General features: G+C 41.4%; 1 protein-coding gene across 4 annotated transcripts in view; it reads left to right on the top strand.

Moving 5' to 3' along the window:
• The window catches only part of MYO1B (myosin IB), a 187,025-nt gene that overhangs the window by 104,748 nt on the left and 63,120 nt on the right, over positions 1-19,157 (top strand). For all 4 annotated transcript variants that reach the window (XM_049615267.1, XM_049615266.1, XM_049615264.1 and 1 more), the window contains exons 6-7: positions 2,083-2,129; positions 7,799-7,862. In XM_049615267.1, coding sequence (XP_049471224.1) covers positions 2,083-2,129; positions 7,799-7,862 — 111 coding nt within the window. The remainder of the gene's footprint in view (positions 1-2,082; positions 2,130-7,798; positions 7,863-19,157) is intronic.

Genomic DNA, 19,157 nt, shown 5'->3' with positions numbered 1-19,157 from the left:
GACTTTGGGCTATGCAAGTTAGTTAAGTTGGCAGGCCTACATGTTCACACCCACCAGGAAGACCAGCCTGTGCAAACATGAACGATGTCATGGTCTTCATGACAACTAGAGCAGCGCTCTGCATTTTCAAGGTTGCATTTATGAATGCCTCTCAGCTGGTGGTAGACATGGATAATGATGCGATTCTCTTCAGTTAGCATCCTCTTTGGAGTATTTCCTGTGTGCAGGTTTCCCCGCTCAGTAGAGCATCTCAGCTTATTTTCTACTGAAGAGAGAACTTGGCATCTGGGACCTGCCAGGCGGTTCCCGCCCCAAGCAGAATCTCTGATACATAGAACTTTCCCTGTGTTGACTTTGTACATTTTGTCTTAAGTGAGCAGGAACCAACTATTTTTAAAAAATCAAAAACCTGAAAAAGCCAGCTAACATGAAATAGAACTCATCAGGTTTGGTTACTGAATATCCCAAGTGAACTTCGACTTTATTATTTTTTTAAATGTTTATTTTTGAGAGAGAGAGAGAGAGAGAGAGAGAGAGAGAGAGAGCGCCAGAATGAGTGGGGGAGGGGCAGAGAGAGAGAGAGAGGGAGACAAAGAATCCGAAGCAGGCTCCGGGCTGTCAACATAGAGCTGATGCAGAGCTCGAACTTGTGAATCGTGAGATCATGATCCAAGCTGAAGTCGGACGCTTAACTGACTGAGCCACCCAGGCGCCCCCAAATGAACTTCAACCTTAAACACAGGTCTGCACCTAGATCATGTGACTGCTTTCAAAACTTGGATCAGCTTTTAACTCTTAGTAATCATTTGAGCTCTTGTTACTCTTTTCTTCCCTCCCTTTAATTTAATGCACTTATGGGGGCGTTTCCAGGGATTTGATGCCTGGCCTCTTAATCCAAAGATTTGTTTCGGGTTGCCATCTCACTGTGTGCTCTTTAGTCCTTGCTAGCTGCAGTGGGCCCATGGATCCTAGTAATAGCCTGGGGGTGGGGGTGGGAGTGGGGGTAGTAATGGTAGAAATGCAGAATTTCATGCCTACCTCCAGGCCCATTTAACAGGATCCACAGGTGCCTGTTTGCACATTGAGGTTTGAGGTACACTGCTGGGCTTCCAGAGCATCAAAGTGGGATCCCTCTGCTCTTACACCTTATATTTATCCCATGTCATCCTCAGATTAATTTGCCCCTCCCTTGTGCGCAAGCTTGGTGAAACACCCCTTTCTCCTTATGATACTATGAGCCAGAGGTATTGAACAGGATCATTCTGTGCCTGAGCGGCATCAGCCTGTGGTTCTTACACTTATGTGCCTTCATTTTCTTAAAAGGGACCCCTGTGGGAGGTTGGGCTCCACACAGCAGCTAATGTTGGAACAGACTTGGATTCTGCGTTATGGGCCAGTTTGGTGTTTTTTCTTTTCTGGAAAGTTTTACTTAGGTCTGATGGATGTGGACTAATGAAACTATGTAGCATTTTTAGCCTATTGGAAATGATGTTAGTTTCCAAATCTCTTACTCTTTCTGTGTTTCACAGTTATATATGTAATCACATTGAAATAGATTTGTTTTAAAATTAATGAAAATTCAAGTTTATTGTGCTTTTTTTCCATCTGGGAACCTCATCAAGTTCCCCAGAACCTTTGATAATATTACGTAGATGTCTCTGAAATAACCTTATTCACCAATGAAAATAGTGGAAGAGAATACAAGCCATTTTTGCCAGCCACTCAATTGACTGCTCTGAAAGCGGTAAAGGTATTGAATTATACAGGATTACGGTTATAGTAATATTTGAAAAAATTCCATGAATCAGAGAAATGACTCTCTTTTTTCTGTGAACTTATGATAAGAGATGGTAGATATAACAACTTCTTTTTTTTGAATCTTTTTTTTTTTTTTTTGACGCGTTAGCAACTTCTTAAGACTTCTGTTAAGTATGTTTCTATGGGAAGTTTGGACGGAAATGTCATGGCTACAAGTTGTATTTTCTAGGATTTATAGCTGTCAAATATTCCATTCGCTTTAAACTGCTGCTTGAAATTATTTTTCTGTCAATTTTACCCACGCATCTGTTTCTTTCTTACTAGCTTTTGGAAATGCCAAGACTGTAAGGAATGACAACTCCTCTAGATTTGTAAGTATTTGTATAAGCATAAGTGTTAACACTAATATTTAGGTCATGTATGTTTAAACAACCAGTAGATGTTTAGTGTTTCTTCTTATACACATTTGAAAAATGAGAACACCATTGCTATTGAGACATAGAAAGCTCTATAAGGCCTATTTTTGCCTTCTGGGGTTTTTCTTTTTAATTCTTTTTGGATGACAGCTATTTCTTTCATATTTTCTTTGTCTTCTATCATACAACCCCGTGGGCAATTTAAATGAGGCTATTTATTTATTTTAAGGAGGCTCTGTGCCAATGTGGGGCTCGAACTCACGACCCTAAGATCAAGAGTCGCACGGTCTACTGACTGAGCCAGCCAGGCGCCCCTAAATGAGGCTATTCAGAATAACTCTTTACTTATCTGAATTTTGGTATTTAGAAATCACCATTAAGAATCAGATTAAATGAAGTAGAAGGAAGGATAAACTGGGTGTCAAGCTTGTATACTCTACAGCTTTTGTCCTTTATTCAGTGGGACTGGAGAGGATGGAAGGGCGTACTAGAACTTTATAGAAGGAAGGTCATTAGGTTTGACGACCAACGGCAGGGGATGGGGAGGGGGACTGGATGGTCAAAACTGCCGCTAATGGATGTTTTGGCTTTGGCTGAGGCGGGAAATGCTAATTCCAGGAATACAAGCCTTCCTGGCCTCACGCCCCAGCACTCTGCAGCACGTACTATGCACCGCGGCCCGCTGGGGTCTCTCCAGCTGTACACGTGCTGTCCTGTGTTTGGTCATTATGGGGACACAGGCACTGCCTGGTGGCAGCTGGGAGATACATGTTGAGTGTGATGGTGACATTTTTAAATTGGCCCCCTTTTTCTATAGTTTAGCCAACCGTATCCATTTTATAATAAAAGGTCATCTACTTTATAAGCTCTCTTCTCATATACATGGGACCATTTGGGGTGGTTTTTGTGCCTCTCTGTCGGAGACTCTTCCTGCCCTTTCTCCCCCACTACTTTTAGCCTCCGTTTTGCTTTTTTCTGGTTCCCCAGTGCTTAAGGCAAGACAGTGACCTCAGGCAGAGGTAGTTTTGATAGTGCGGAAAGTGGAAGGCTGTGGTTCCCAATTCTAGTGCCGTGAATTTTTTCCGTTGGATTAGCCCCCTTACGTTGCTAAAACTGATTGGAGCTGGGCCTTCTCCTGTTGTGGTAACATGGCTAATCTCTTTATATAAATAGAGTTAGAAGCAAAGTGTGGGCAGATAGAAGTAATTCCAATAAATCAAGCTCCCTTATGGAGGCTTTATTTTTGCTGTTTGCAAATTACACATATACATTTTTAAAAGATTTCTAAACATATTTAGTTTCAGACCATAAAAATTGCAGAAAACTATATTGCTTAAAGTGTCATTACTACTTTGTGATGTTTGAAATCGAGCGAAAGGCTTGGCAGGTGATTTGGCTTAATAAGTAACTTCAGAAAAATCCTATTATAATATGGGTATTAGGATATGAGATTAATACTTGATTATAGGCTAAATCATTTCATGCCCAGTTTTTAGTAATTTCTCTGCTTTGTAGCCTGTGACTTGACCAGTAATATACTGAACTCCATGTTAGGATTGGATAGGAGGACTCTGCTATATTTCAAGTCCCTACTCTGTATAACTGTGGCTTATGTATTATATATTTGTACTCCAAGGGAATTGCGTTTCCTTTGACCGTGTTTAATGGGTCAACCTAGAATGAACTTCTAGCTCTCTTCCCTGAGCAGTGTGATAGAAGCCGAGGTCGTGTACTTATGCATGCTTGTCGTAGCCGCCATAGTGGAGTGCTTCTCAGTGCGCCCCACCCAAGTGCCTCAAGTTGGATAGATTGAACTTCTATTAAGAAAGTGACCCAGCGTTTTTGAAAAGAGAATCACTCTTCCCAACCAAGGATTTCAGAGGAGGGAAGAGGAGTAATAGTTGAGTGTCTACTATCTGTAGAGAGCCAAGCTGGGCACTAAGAGGAGAGAATCCACAGGGTCAGGAAAATTCTACTACCAAACCTCTCATTCCGTAAGGATAGAAAAACCCATGCAACATATCCATTTGTTTGAAACCTCTGTTGTTTTTTTAAACACAGTTAAGCATAGGTCTCCCTGTATCTCCTCTTGGAGCCTTCAGACCTTTCCCTGTTGGCATCCAGAGTGACCTTTATAAACTTAAGCCTCATCACTTCCCTGCTGAAAGACCTCAGTGGCTTCCTCTTGGACCCGGAATGCAGTACAGGCTCCTCCAGGAGCTTCCCATGGCTGCCTACATCAGCCAGGGCTTGCTCCACCCTGCCCTTGCATGCCCAGCCTCGGTGGCACAGGCCCTTGTGACTGTCTGGAGTGCTGAGCGCCTTCTTGCTTAGATCTTTGCACTTGCTGGTCCGTCTGCATGATGTGCTTGTACCCAGATCATTACACAGCTGCCATCTTGTATCATTTCGATCTCACCTCAAGTGTCACTTCCATGATGCTTTTTATAGACTCTGACTTCATCCTGTTTTTGTTTTTTTCGGGCATTCATTAGTCTCTGGAATTATTTTTTTTTTAACGCTTATTTATTATTGAGAGACAGAGAGAGACAGAGCATGAGCAGGGGAGGGGCAGAGAGAGAGGGAGACACAGAATCTGAAGCAGGCTCCAGGCTCCGAGCTGTCAGCACAGAGCCCGATGCGGGGCTCGAACTCACAAACCGCGAGATCATGACCTGAGCCAAAGTCAGATGCTTAACCGACTGAGCCACCCAGGCGCCCCGTCTCTGGAATTACTGTATTCACTTTCTCTGTTTCTCTCTGATCATGGACCTTAGAGAGTAGGGGCCATGGGAGCAAGTACTCCAGCCTTCGTATTCACGGTGGTGGCCCCACAGTGCCTGGCGCCATAGTAGACACTCAGAAATCATTGATGAATAAATACCTATTTTTAAGAAGCTTATAGACTTAGTCCGAAAGAATGAACATGTCTAAACGTGTTGTGTTTATAACACAACACATAAAATAGTAAGTTTCCCATGAAAGGTACAGGTTGCATTTTATGGAAGTTCAGAATTGAGAAGCTGGAGGAGTCTGGGGCAGGGGACAGTTCTTAGTGGGCCTGTAAGATTGAAATGTGCCAAAATTGAGTAGAAAGCAGGAAGAGCTGGCGGCACAGTATGGGGAAGCTGAGGGGAGAGACCAGAGAGGATCTGCACTTGTCCGAGTTAGTGGCTGGATGAGGGGATCGGTGAAGGGAGCTGGGGGCCAAAGGCCTGGAAGGATGGGTCGGGGCCTCAATTGGAGGGCTTGGAGTTTCAGGTTCAGGTCTTGGACTTTATTTTCTAGGCAGTGGGAAGTAATTGGTTTTCTCTGAGTAGACTCATGACATGCTCATGGGAAGAATGCCATTCCAAGATCATCTGAATTCTCTGTGCTGCCCATTAGTTTATTCCTGGTCAGCTTCCTTTTCCATGCTCTGCAGTGTTTAGTCTACTGTCTTCAAACCTCCTATCCTTTACTCTGATGGTGTTATGCTTACTTCATGGAAATCATTATCATCATCGTCTTCCTCTTCCTCCTCATCCAAGTCCTCAGCTTTGGTGCCTCATCTGGCCCTGTATCTACATAGATACCCTCCTGTCACACTGGGAGATTCTCAACTCCTGTCTTGCACCAATCCCTCCACCTGTGCTCTAGATCTGGTCACTTCCTGTGTCTAGGAACCACCCTCCATCAAAATCACCCCCTGTCATATGGTCAGCCTCTGACTCTCCTATGAAGTTATGGTTTCTCCCTTCCTTTGTGTCTGCTGCCATCATGGAGGGCATAACTGATCACTAAGTTGCCTGGGCCACATTCCTGGACTTTTTAATCATTGCCCCTGTCTTGTGTTAACCTCGTATGTCCAACCGGGATCCGTCATTGTGACTCTCAACTCTATTTAATCTTCCCTTTATCGCTACTGCTGCTGAAAGTCACCAACATTTCTCCCATGACTACTGTAACTTCCTATCAGCTCTGTCTGGTTTTGTTCCTTTCAGTCCATTCCACATTATCTAGGGTGATCTTGCAAATAGGCAGGTCTGATCATGACTTCCCTGTTTAGGAATGTTTATTGACAGGACTTTGCTGTCAGGTGAATGTTCTGATGCCATGATATGCTCCAGCGTCCCTCACCATCATCATGGATGCCAATTCTTTTTTTTTTTTTAATGTTTATTTATTTTTGAGAGAGAGAGATAGAGCACGAGTGAGATAGGGTCAGAGAGAAGGGGAGACATAGAATCCAAAGCAGACTCCAGGCTCAGAGCTGTCAGCACAGAGCCCGATGCAGGACTCAAACTCACTAGCTGTGAGATCATGACCTGAGCCGAAGTCAGATGCTTAACCAACTGAGCCACCCAGGTGTCCATGGATACTGATTCTTATGCCTGCTCCTTCCTGCTCTCTCGCCTCCTTGCTGCCTTACTTAACCCTGATACTTAGCATTTAAGCTAGGGTCAACTTCACCATTCGTCCCCCTTTCTTTGTGCCCCTGACCCACCGTAGGATCTATCTCCAGACACAGAAATCTCCTTGTTACCTACCTCAATTCCCCTCAGGCTGTAAGTTCCTTGAGGATGGGAACTGTGCTCACTTTTTTCCTTGTGTCTATGTTAGTATCTAGGAAATGCTTAATAGGCATTTGCTTAATGAATAAGAGAAGACTTAGGACAGGTGACCCTTGACAATGAAGAAAGAAAAGGGCGAGGGAGCATATATAAGCTAATAAAAAGTCACAGATTGCATTGTTGACTGAGTGCCATGTGATCATGTTTCTTCCCCCTTACTATGATTTTGAAAACAGAAGGAGTTAAAGTGGTAATTCTTTGGGAGAATTATTTACAAGCCATCTATGTGACTATTACTAAAGTAGAACATGAAACAAAAGGACCACTTATTAGATCAACAATCCCTTTTCCAAACAAAAACCAGCTGTCAGGGTTACTCTGTTATACTTGTTACTCTTTAACTAGATAGTTATAGACCAGTTCTTTAAAAATCATGGTATGAAACTCCATGTGTGTTTCTGTGTGTTTAAAATACCATCTATAAAATGTAATAGGAACCTGGGATATATATATTGCTGTATAATCTAGATCAAAAACCAAAGAGAGTAATAATGATCAGTCTTTGATTCTGGATTGGCCACACCATATAATCATGCATTTCATTTGAGTAGATATAAAAACAGTATTTTATGTGTTCCATTTTATCTACTATCCAGTATGCTTGGGAGTTTCTTAGCCATAGCTTAAAACCATTTTGCTTATAAAAGTGAAATAATTTATATTCCCGACTAGTGCATATACAAGGAGTACTGCCTTTCCCCAGTTTTTATTCTTGAATTGAATATACACACACACTTCAGAGATTTGAAACACGTATCTGAAATGGAAAAGTCACATGTTGCCTAAGAAGATCTATTCTTAAATTAGCAACATGATATGTTAGCTTTGAGCTAATGGGGTATTTAGTATGAATTATTTATGGAGGCATATTGTTAGCCCATGGTTACATAAATTGTCTGTTAATTACATTTAAACAAATGTATAAAGGGCTTAGTATGCTATTTTCTGAGAAGACGTGCTGACTGAATATTTTGAGGTCAACTTGAAACTCACAAAGTCTTTCTTTGGCAGGGCAAATATATGGACATTGAATTTGATTTTAAAGGCGATCCACTGGGAGGAGTGATAAGTAACTGTGAGTATTTTACTTGAATCCTTTCAAAGAAGTTCAGAATAGCAAAACATATATTAGAATATTTTAGATACTTGAGTCTTTAAGAGATAGATATAAGAATACAATTTCTTTTTCTTAGACAATGTGTTTCAGACTATGTGTTATGTTAGACTGTGATTTCAGATTGTTTTAGCATGTCTAAATCTTTTTTAAAGACCACTTAAAGTCTTTGTCTTTGAAAATCTTTAAAAGTTTGCTAAAGAAATAAGAATTAGTCCAACCGTATTTTAGATTCTTTAGGTCTTTAAGTTAATTATTTAACAAAAAGGATCCTGCGATGGTTCATTTCTTTAACAAAATTATTTCATGATTAAAAATAGAATATAAGGGGCGCCTGGGTGGCTCAGTCAGTTAAGCGGCCGACTTCGGCTCAGGTCATGATCTCGCGGTCCGTGAGTTCGAGCCCCGCGTCGGGCTCTGTGCTGACAGCTCAGAGCCTGGAGCCTGTTTCAGATTCTGTATCTCCCTCTCTCTGACCCTCCCCCGTTCATGCTTTGTCTCTCTCTGTCTCAAAAATAAATAAACGTTAAAAAAAAAAAATAGAATATAAATATGCGGCACCTGGGTGGCTCAGTCAGCTAAGCATCTGATTCTTGATTTCAGCTCAGGTCATGATCTCACAGTTAGTGAGTTCAAGCCCCTTGTCAGGCTCTGTGCTGTGTGCCTGGAGCCTGCTTGGGATTCTCTCCCCCACCCCCCGCCCCTCTCCCACTAGCATTCTCTCTCTTTCTCTGCTCTCAAAATAAATAAATAAACAGTTAAAAAAAATAAAATACAGTTTTTTTAATTTAATAACTTTTTAGTAACTTTTTGGGTAGCATTTCTTCAATAAAATGAGTGGACCTGTACTTCAGATTTTATTGTGGGAAATTTTGTTTGTCTTGGTGTAATTAGATAATTAACATGTGATAAACCTGGTAGGAAAAACTACAGATTTATTAGCCTCCCTTAGTCATGATTAGTGATTATGGAAGTGAAATGTCCTTGTCAAAGGTGAAAAAATGAACAGCCCCAGGTCCAGAGTTTTCTAAAGTGGGCGTGATTGTTGTAAATATGGCCCCTTCTCCAGTGACTTTGAACCTGCAGTACGTACAGCACTGCCCTCATATTTCTGCTCGTATTGATTTAGTAGTTGCTTCATTTGGAAAATAGGAAATGACAACTTAGGGTTTGTGCACTTCCTCCCGGAACCACAGCCTGGTTATCCTCTTGAATCCTTCTATGTTTTTGAGGCCGCACCACTGAACCTCCCATCACCACTGGCCTCCTCACCACCTATTGGGATTGAAAAAATCTAAGTTTGCACTAGAAAAAAAGGTAATAAATTGACTCAGGTGTCCAAAACAATGCCCTTTAGATTTGTTATAGCAGTGGCATTCTTCCTTCAAATGAGATTGTATGCCGAGCCCCAAATAGGAAATAGAGGAAACAAGATCTGATCTGGTAAAGAAGATGAGTAGCCAGAACCCCAGAACGCCTCTGGGGGCCCCTGAGATCTTTGCTGGTGAACTCGAACCAGAGGAATGCCATTTGAAAATTAACATTTTAAGTGATTTGAGGAAAATGTGTAGCTGATTTTTTGTTTTTAAGTTTTTAAATCACATTTCAGAGAGAAACCTAGGGGTAGGGTTTCCTTATCTTTGTGTGTGTGTGTGTGTGTGTGTGTGTGTGTGTGTGTGTGTGTGTGTTTTTGAATGTGGCAGAGGGATATGTTTTTTAAATGTTTATTTTTGAGAGACAGAGCACAAGCTGTGAAGGGGCAGAGAGAGGGAGGAGACACAGAATCCGAAGCAGGCTCCAGGCTCTGAGCTGTCAGCACAGAGCCCGATGTGGGGCTCGAACTCACGAACGGTGAGATCATGACCTGAGCTGAAGTCGGACGCTTAACTGACTGAGCCACCCAGCCTCCTCTAGAGCTTCCTCTCTTTGAAACAGTGGGATTGAAGTGGAGGAATTCTATGGTTCTTCCCGTTCCCACTGTTCTGTAGTTTTAACATAGTTTGATTTTCTATTTTAGTTTCCCCTTTGTGTGCCATACATTGGGATTAAGCCATATTTTTAAAAATATATACTTGTCAGAGAAATGTTTGAAGAGAATCTTTAATGTGAAATGAAACTGGCTGCTTAGGTTAAATGGCTTTATGTCAAATATGGAAACAAAAAGTATTCATGCAAACCACATATGATGTAACCAGAAGCACTGATGATCACCCTTGTAAGCTTTCCGCACAACGTCTGGTGGCTCATGATAGCTGTGAAGGAAAAAGGATTTGACCCGGTTTGAAGACCACCATTTCAAGGAATGCTTAATTTTTATTCTGAAAGATATTTATATATCTTTAGCACTTTTTACAAGACAGATGAACTCTAGTTATTAATTTAACAATACCCTATTTTTAAAATGAGGGTAATAATCTAAACATTGTGGAATGACTGAATCAAAATTGCTTTTGAGGACTCTAGGAAAATATTTAAGGATTATTTTGTTGTAAGTATTAGAAAGTAACTTAGGTTTTACATTTTGAAGAGTATGTTCCAAACAGAAATATCTTCCTGCCCCTGATTCTTGCAGTATCCATGGAGAATAAATATTAAACACTCATTTCATCTCCAGTTAAGATTAATATATCCTCATGAATGGATTTTTTATGGTGTTCGTTACCATTTGTTCCCACAATGAAATTAGATGGAAATTTGTGGTAGTGGGAACACCCTGTATTTTAGAGTACCCTTTGCTTCAGAAAGGAAAGGACTACATGCGTTTTAAGAGCAGGAAATTTCACCCTATGTACATAGAGCACTGACTCATAGGTGGTCAGTGGGAGTTGCTGTCTCCTAGCTTCAGGGGTGTAAAGCAATGGGCAAACTCATTCTTGTTCTCTCTAAACTGCCAAAAGTTAGCTTCTTGTAGTCCAGAAAAGAGGAAAAGATTTGCCATTTTGTGGGAAGTCTATTTTGCCTCACCTTCCAGCAGCCGTGTAGTAACAGTGTAGATCATCGTTGGTTGTACTTAATACCTGGAGGAAGACACGTGATCAGCCAAGCTAGTTGGGCTCCCTGTGAGTGGAAGAGAAAGCCCCATGACTTACTCTCTCTTTCTAGAAGAGGGATGCTTGAAAACCTAAGTCTTGAACTCGCCTGACAACTGTATCTCTAAGGTTACTATTGTTAGGCAAGGGGCATAATGGAAATAGAAAATGGCACCCATGCTTCAGTAGGGAAGATAAAATGTGGAGCAGAGTTAGCACATCTTATTTTATGAGGTAGTATTTCTGCTACTTTGTTAATGCTTGTAGGTGTCACACGATTTATACATTTGTGTTTGAAGATTTTGGACCTAGTGTTATGAACTAGAAACTTCTGGCAACCTGTTGCTTTAATTAATAGTCTAGGTACTTTCTTATAGCTGTGGCACTTGATGGCAGTTTTCACTGTGAAGAAAATGTGAGAAAAGTCTGGAGGGATTTTATCTCCTAAAAGAAGAATAGCACCGATAGATATGCTCTAAAAAAGCCTTATGTTTCAGGTGTGCATATATACTTGTCCTTAATAGTTTAAGGACAGGAGGTATGGCTTTCCTGTTCACAGGAGTGTATGAAGAGCTCCTGTAATATCTGACACACAGCAGGTGCTCAGTAAATCCAGAACTGAAGATGGAATTGGTTAAATATAGGCAGGTCCTACCTTTCCCTACTTCATTATTTGGGGCATATCTATGAGGCTACTTGAGCAACTCTTATCATGTGGTTTCTCATGTCTAAACAACGAGACAGTAAGTTACTTATTTCTCTGTGTCTCCCAGTTTTTCATCTTTGAAATGAGGTAGTAAGAGTACCGATCTCATAGTGTTGTGAAAAGGTGTAAATTTTTTAACATCTGAACTCTTTTAACAATGCCTGGCACCTAGTAAACATTCAGTAAATGTTTACTTTTTCTCGTTATTACATACTTACTTTCTTGTTGTCTTTAGCCCCTAGCCAAATATATGTCCTATACGGACAGAGACTTAGTTTGTGTGGTTCATTGCTGAATGACACCAACCAAAATAGCGTCTGACACCTAACATATATTTCTTGAATTAATTAATAAACGCAAGCACACAGGAAATAACAGGTGATATCGCTGTGACATAGACCGATTTATCAAGAAATAAAGCTCCTGCTTTATTGGGTAATTTTATCTGGAATATTTAAGACAATTTTTTATTGAGATATAATTGACGTACAGCATTATGTGAGTTTCAGTGTACAACATAGTGATTTCAAATAAGTATTGCTAAATGATCACCACAATAAGTCTAGTTAGCATCTGGCCACCGTACATCGTTACAGATACTTTTCTTTCCTGGTGATGAGAACTCTTAAGGTCTGCTCTCCTAGCAACTTGCAAATATGCGGTACAGGATAATTAGCTATAATTGATATGCTGTGCAGTACATCCCTATGGCTGACTTATTTTATATATCTGAATATTCTATGCTATTCATTTTTAAAGGCTTTTTCTAAATCCCAGAAAGGCAACAAAATTATTGGTATTCAAACTTCGTCTGTCACTGCCTTCTCTTTTTGGCTTGAGAGAAATACTATCCTGTGAATTATGAAGGAAGGCAAATATTGAAATTAGTTTGTTGCCCACTTATTAATCCACCCCAAACTTAGTAGGGTGTAAAGCAATGGCCCTGTCATAGGCCGTTGGACTCTGGGGATCGAGAATTCAGGTAGGGCACAGTAGGGTTGGCCTGTCTCCCTGATATGTGGGACTTCAGCTGGGAAGACAACTGGTTGGGTGTGACTTGCATGAGTGGATGTGGAGTGGATGTTGGAGTCTTCTAGAAGCTTGATCATATGTCACATGTCAGGCTCCTGGGCTAGGATGATTCAAAGCATGTGCTGAACTGGGACTGTTGACTGGAGCCACCTACATGTGGCCTTGTGTGGTGTGGGCTCTCACAGGTGGCTAGGTTCTGAGAGAGAGTGTCCCAAGAGGAAACATCCTGCAGTAGTCTGAGAGATCATACAGTGTTACTTCCACTGTACTTTATTAGGTCAAAGTAGGCACAAGCTTGCCCAGAGTCAGAGGTGAGGCACGTAGGTCCCACTTCTCAATTGGAAGAATGTCAAATGATTTGTCACCATTTTGTTTTAATAAGCTCCAATCTGATAGATTTTTTTCAGGAATGGTTACAATAATTTCTCACCTTGTGTCTACACCCTTGAGCAGTCCCCTGTCTCGGTGACTCAGGGTTTGGCCATGAGTGTTGTTTTGGTCAATGGAACAATAGTAGACGTGGCACAACCAGAGACTTGAAAGTTGGTTCCTTACTGGAGTGTGTCCTCCCATGCTCCTCTTGGGAACCCTCTCATTACCACCATGTGGGTGAACCTGGGCTAGTTTGCTGGATGGTGAGAGACCACGTGGAATGTACCACCAGACATATGAGCGAGGGCACCTTAGATCAACCAGCTGCCTGCAGACCACCAGCCTATGAACAAGCCCAGGAGGGATCAGCCAAGCTGGCTCAGACCAGAACTGCGAAGGTGATGCTCAGACTCATGAACTGCTAAATGGTATTATTAGTTCAAGCTGCTAAGTTTGGGGAAAATTTGTTATGTAGCAAAAACTAACTGATGTAGTGGTCTAATAGACAATCTACTTTCCCCCACCCAGTTTGGAATCCTGAGAAATAGGCACAGGAATCACTTTGGAGAGGATGCAGCTTTCTTACTGTTAGAGGCAAGGTTGAAGAAAGTGGCTTTTGGTTTCTCACCCAAGCAGGTGTGCTAGTAGTCCTCTGGCAGCCTGGCAAGACTTAGGCATCACAGCGTTAAGCAACCCCTGGCCTCTCCTTGTGTGCATTGCCCCATTTATCTTCGAGTGCTGGTAAGTAGAGCTTACTTACCAGAGTAAGCTGAATGGGAACCCAGTGGGGGGAACCAGAAGGCTGAAGTGTGTGTGCATGCTCACATCCCTCTCCACACCTTACTGCTCAGAGAAGTCCCTCCTCCTGCCTGGGTGAAGAGTGAGGAAGAGGCTGAGAGAGGCTAGGGAGTTAGTCTAAGGAGATCCTTCCACAAGGCATCCTTAGAGCAGGAAGGAACAAGGACCCCACTCACAGGGGAGAGGGGGGACGGAGCCAGTCTCTGAACTCCTGTTCTTTATATTTTTTTGAATTTATGATACAATTGGCTTACACTTTTATGTGCTGTCTACGTGTTTATATATATCCACATCCATGCCATTTGTAGGAAATGGAATATAGTTTTACTCTTTTAGATGGTTTGGGATTTATAACTTTCTTTTTCCTTTTGGATCATACCTTTGCTATTATTGATGACAAGGTGCTGACTAGGAGCAAAGCTGCCTGTTGGAATACTTCCTAAAGGAAACTCTGCTCTGCCTTGTTTTCTGAGAATATGTAAATATTGATGCGGAGGTGGAGATTACCTGTACATGAGTCTGTTCTCAACAGTGAGTGAATATTCATCAATAAACAGTGTCTTTTTAACCTGTCTTCTTTAGGATCGAAATTCGCCAGAAACTAAGACACACCTTGTCTGGTTTATAATACAAGGCTGGGCATTTTTTAGTGCTTCAATATTCAGAGCTTCCAAAGAAGACAGAAATAATCAATCATTGGTTGTGAAGTATCCGTAGCAATAAGACAAATTTCCAAGAGCAATTCTTTTACCCTGTAATGGATGGCTTTGTATAAAAATCCATGCTTTTCTTTTTCTCGGTTTTACTGTGGCAGTTTTTCTTTTACAAAAATATTTTTACCGGAGCATTTCGGTGGCTCAGCCGGTTGAGCGCCCGACTCTTGATTTCAGCTCAGGTCATTCTCTCACGGTTCATGAGATTGAGCCCTGCGTTGGGCTCTGTGCTGACAGTGTAGAGCCTACCTGGGATTCTCTCTCTTTCTCTCTTTCTCTGCCCCTCCCCTATTCTCTCTCAAAGTAAATAAATGAAACCTTAAAAAAATTTAAAAAAATATGTTTACTCTGAAGAAAGACTGTATGTTTGCCATGAAACAAGATTATATACAAATATAGAAGAAGCCAGGTGTTTATTCAAATATATCTAAATTAATTAGGATAGTATATCTAATAATAAGATATCATGGGGTGTATCTCATTAATTTTATTTCAGAGTTGGGTATGGAGTTTTAGATTCAGGTATATACCTATGTGAGTAAATTTTTAACCAATAGATAAACATTAAATTTATATTAGAAAAAATCAGTTGTGAAAATACACATGTGCTATATGTATGTAAACAGATGCTATAATAAAAAACAGTAGTTGATTAGAGAGATAATAAGCCAAGTTTGCCTGGTGTTTTAAAGCCCAGTTTGCACATGCAGACACAGAAACCCTTGTATAGCTTCTCATACACTGGGTCCAGCTACCTATAGTGTTGACTTAATAATTCCAGGACACTGATTTTTGAGAAAACTTTAAGCTGATTTCTTAAAAATTACAATGCTGCAGTGGACGTGGGGGTCAGGGTAAAATTGTCATGCTGTGGCGTGCCACGTGGTTCATGTGTGTCAAGACCTGTGGCCTGCGGGTGGATGGAGATTCCTGTGATCCCCAGGCTAGAGAGAGCCCCATGGTGAGCGTTCTCATTTGCTCTCCCTGTAACACGCATTCACGGTGCAATTTGTAAGAAGACCTTTGTCCCGTCTTTTTGACTTTAAAATTTGTTACTAGTGAAACTTCCTGATTGTCATCCTTGAAGGCTTTGTTGTCTATTTCCAGGAAAAGTACAAGGTTGACTTTAGAATGTACACCCTAATCCATGAGCACACTTAAGCTCATAGAGTTTTCCGCTGAAACTACCATCAGTCATGCTCTGTAACTCACTGGTTACTTAGAGCGCAGGCCCATCGGTATTGCTAAATGCATCAGTGAAGGGGCATAAATGGATTCGAAAAACCTGAATGCCACTCAGACACTGGATCCATAATATTTATCTCTGAGCAATTGGAGAGGAGCACAGGATCTCTGGGGGTGGGTCGGTGTTGTGCATCATGGACTTTCATTGTCATTCTAGCCTTCCTAGCAAAAAAGCTGATGATTCCTTAAGCCTTGGACTTGGACCATTTCTTTTTTTTCAGGAAGGTAGACTATACATAAAATACATTTAATCTTGCCATCTCATCCTTCATCTGTTATGTTCTAAAGTAATGTGATGTTCTTTTCTTCCAAACCACTACTTTTCCTGCTATTCCTTTGCCAATTAAAAGACTTCCTTCTCCAGCAGGTGCAAAAAACACGGACATTTTACTTCTTTCATGTCTTGTACTGAGGGGAGGCTGGCCTGTGCTGTGCACAGGCACATGTCCCTGCCGTAGACTAGCTGGTAATTAGTCAGGACTCGGAAAGCCCCTGAATGACAGGCTCATTCTGGTAATAGTCAGGTGGCAATACCATGCTGGGGTAGGTGGGGAAGTTCTGCTTCCAGAGCCTGTGTCCCTGTCTGTTGGTTTTCTCCTTTAGAATGGCTTGATAGATTTATTTATTCCCTTAAAGTGTAAGTTTGTATCAGATTTAATGGGAACTTAAGTTTGTATTTGGAGAAAGAAATGCATCTGCATTGGAATACATGGAGACTCCTACTGTCTTCTCCACTAGATATCTCCACTAGATATTGGCATATCCTGTACTGTTCTTTACTAAATCTTCTGAGCAGAGGCTCAATCAGTGGTGGCAGGAGCATGTGAGGCCAAAAGGAAGGCTTAGCCGGTGTTTGCTTTGACTTAATTCAGGGGAACATTCAGTAAATTAATTTGGTCGGGTAGCAAGTCTTTATAGCAAATTTAATTTATGTTCTGTGCTTTGAGTAATTATTTGATATGGCTTCATACTCTTAGATTATGTTGGTGCATGCGCCTTTAAAAAGGTAGAATAGGGGGGTGCCTGGGTGGCTCAGTCGGTTAAGCATCCGACTTCGGCTCAGGTCATGATCTCGCGGTCCGTGAGTTCGAGCCCCGCGTCGGGCTCTGTGCTGACAGCTCAGAGCCTGGAGCCTGTTTCGGATTCTGTGTCTCCCTCTCTCTCTGCCCCTCCCCCATTCATGCTCTTGTCTCTCTTCTGTCTCAAAAATAAATAAACATTAAAAAAAATTAAAAAAAAAAAGTAGAATAGGGAATGGTTTTACGCATCAGCAAATTATTTGGGGCAAACCTTTTCCCTGATTACTTTTCTACCGAGAAGCTTGTAACTTAGGAGAAAAGTCATAAAGAAATAGGAAGCTCTGGAGTAATACACTAAGCATTTTAGGTGATAAAACCTTCAACTGCTTTGTAATAAAAGGTTTTTTATTTTGTGACTGAGTTGCTTAGGTGAAGTCATGTATTTTATGTAAAGTATGGCCTTTCCTAGTGTTTATGGATTTTGCATTCTTTTTGCTGGAAAATTACAAACAGCAGAAATGTGATATCTTAGTCACCTGAAGCTTTCAATTCTGGCTGTGTCACTTAGTAACAGTGTGATGTGAGCCTCATTTTCTTCTATATAAAATAAGGATTATAAAGCCAACTCAGGGGAGGTGTTTGGGGTTGAATAGGATTACGAATGAGAAGCACGAATGCAGAGCAGGTCAGTGAAAGTTCCCCTCCTATTCCCCTTTGTACCTTTCCTTTTAAACACACATTGTAGTATGTTTCATATTTGAAAATGATAGTAATCACTGATCGTATCAGCACGTGTGGTTCAAGAAGTACATAGACCAACATTCCTTTCCACGCTGTGCACATTGTTCTTGAACTTGGTGGCTATTCTCTGCTAAATCTTCTAGCTGTCGCCGTTTTATACTCTTCATTTCCTGTCAGCATTTGTGCAAAGAGCGCCAAGCATTAGGCTGGCAATGCATTGCCATTGTACAGTGTGGCCCTGTCTTGCTTTGAGGGTATTATTTCATGTCTTGAAGTACCACAATTTGCTTGTTAGAATGTGACCAGATAAATGACATCAAACAGCTGTCATCCTTATTAAGGTGCGCCTATGAAATGAGAGGGAAGCAGGCTGCCAGTACTCTCAAGGTATATGGCAGTATTCTTAACGCTATGGGAAGAGCCTGGGGGTTGTGGGCTTTGACCCACATGGTCATTCTGCCTTCCCCACCCCCACCTCCTGCTCTTTCTTAAGGGCCTTGCCATCCCACCTTGGAAAGAGTTGCTGCTGTTGGCTTGGGTCCTGGGAGAAATCGGGAGCAGGTGTGGCTCTCGAACGTCTTCATATTTGCAGTCGGTGCTGGGTGCATTCCCAGTCCTGGCGCGTAGTGGGTGAGCAGTAAGTGAGCTGATTTGAAGGAAATGTGTGTGAACAGATGAAGTGAACCGTAGCATTTGTTTATATTTTTCATGCAGTTGAGTTACTTTCTTCGAGGCTCGAGGAGTTTCCTATGAGGATTAGCTTCTCCATGAAGAATCTGCTCATGCTCTGTAGATTCTTTCTTCTGAAACTGTGCCTGTATTCTTAGAACCCCATAGGAGCTTGGTCACATGATCGGTACAAGCAAACTGCATTTTTATCTTATCTGCTTGTTCTGTCTTCTGCTTTGTGCGTCAGTATTTACTTCTTAACCGAAACAGTCAGTCCTTAGAGATGATGAGTAGTACACAACCCCTTCTTTTCTAAATTTTGTCTCACTGATGCTTTTCAATTTTCAATTTTCTTTCGTTTTGCTTAATATAAAGTCTTCATTATCCTCCATGTATGATTTGAGGGAGGGTGTTGGCAGTCATCCAAGTCAAATGGGCGCTGGAGATGAAAATGAAAACTCGGGAGCATCCCGTTACTATAATTTTGAATTTACATATTTTTGTTCTTGTTTTAGTCAATTTAATTTTATGTGTCCTTGTAACCCATCTCTTCATTCTTATAAATGACCCTGTGTCTGGGAAACACCCTAGGACTTCTCATTTACCAGATCCACAATCTTTCATTCTACCTAGGCTCCTTTTTCCGTGCTCATATGGATTCCAGAGATACAAATTGAGAAGTTCAATGACCATGCCCAGAGAACTTGCGCGTTTTTTCTCTCTCACTCATTTGTTGATAATGTTTAGATTTCAGCCTGACTGGAAATCAAATGTGTGTGTTCTCTAAATTAATAATGGGATCACTGATTCAGAATTTTGTAACTCAGTTTGGCTTGTGCCTACAGAATCCAGAGCCCCTGTTATATCACTGGTCGGTGGTACGCAAGACTTCAGACAGGAATCCCTTCTGCCATTGTACTTACTTTGCCACC

This window comes from Panthera uncia, assembly GCF_023721935.1.
Source record: "Panthera uncia isolate 11264 chromosome C1 unlocalized genomic scaffold, Puncia_PCG_1.0 HiC_scaffold_3, whole genome shotgun sequence".
In the NCBI taxonomy this organism is placed as follows: Eukaryota; Metazoa; Chordata; class Mammalia; order Carnivora; family Felidae; genus Panthera; species Panthera uncia.
This window is presented reverse-complemented; position numbering and strand designations above follow the sequence as displayed.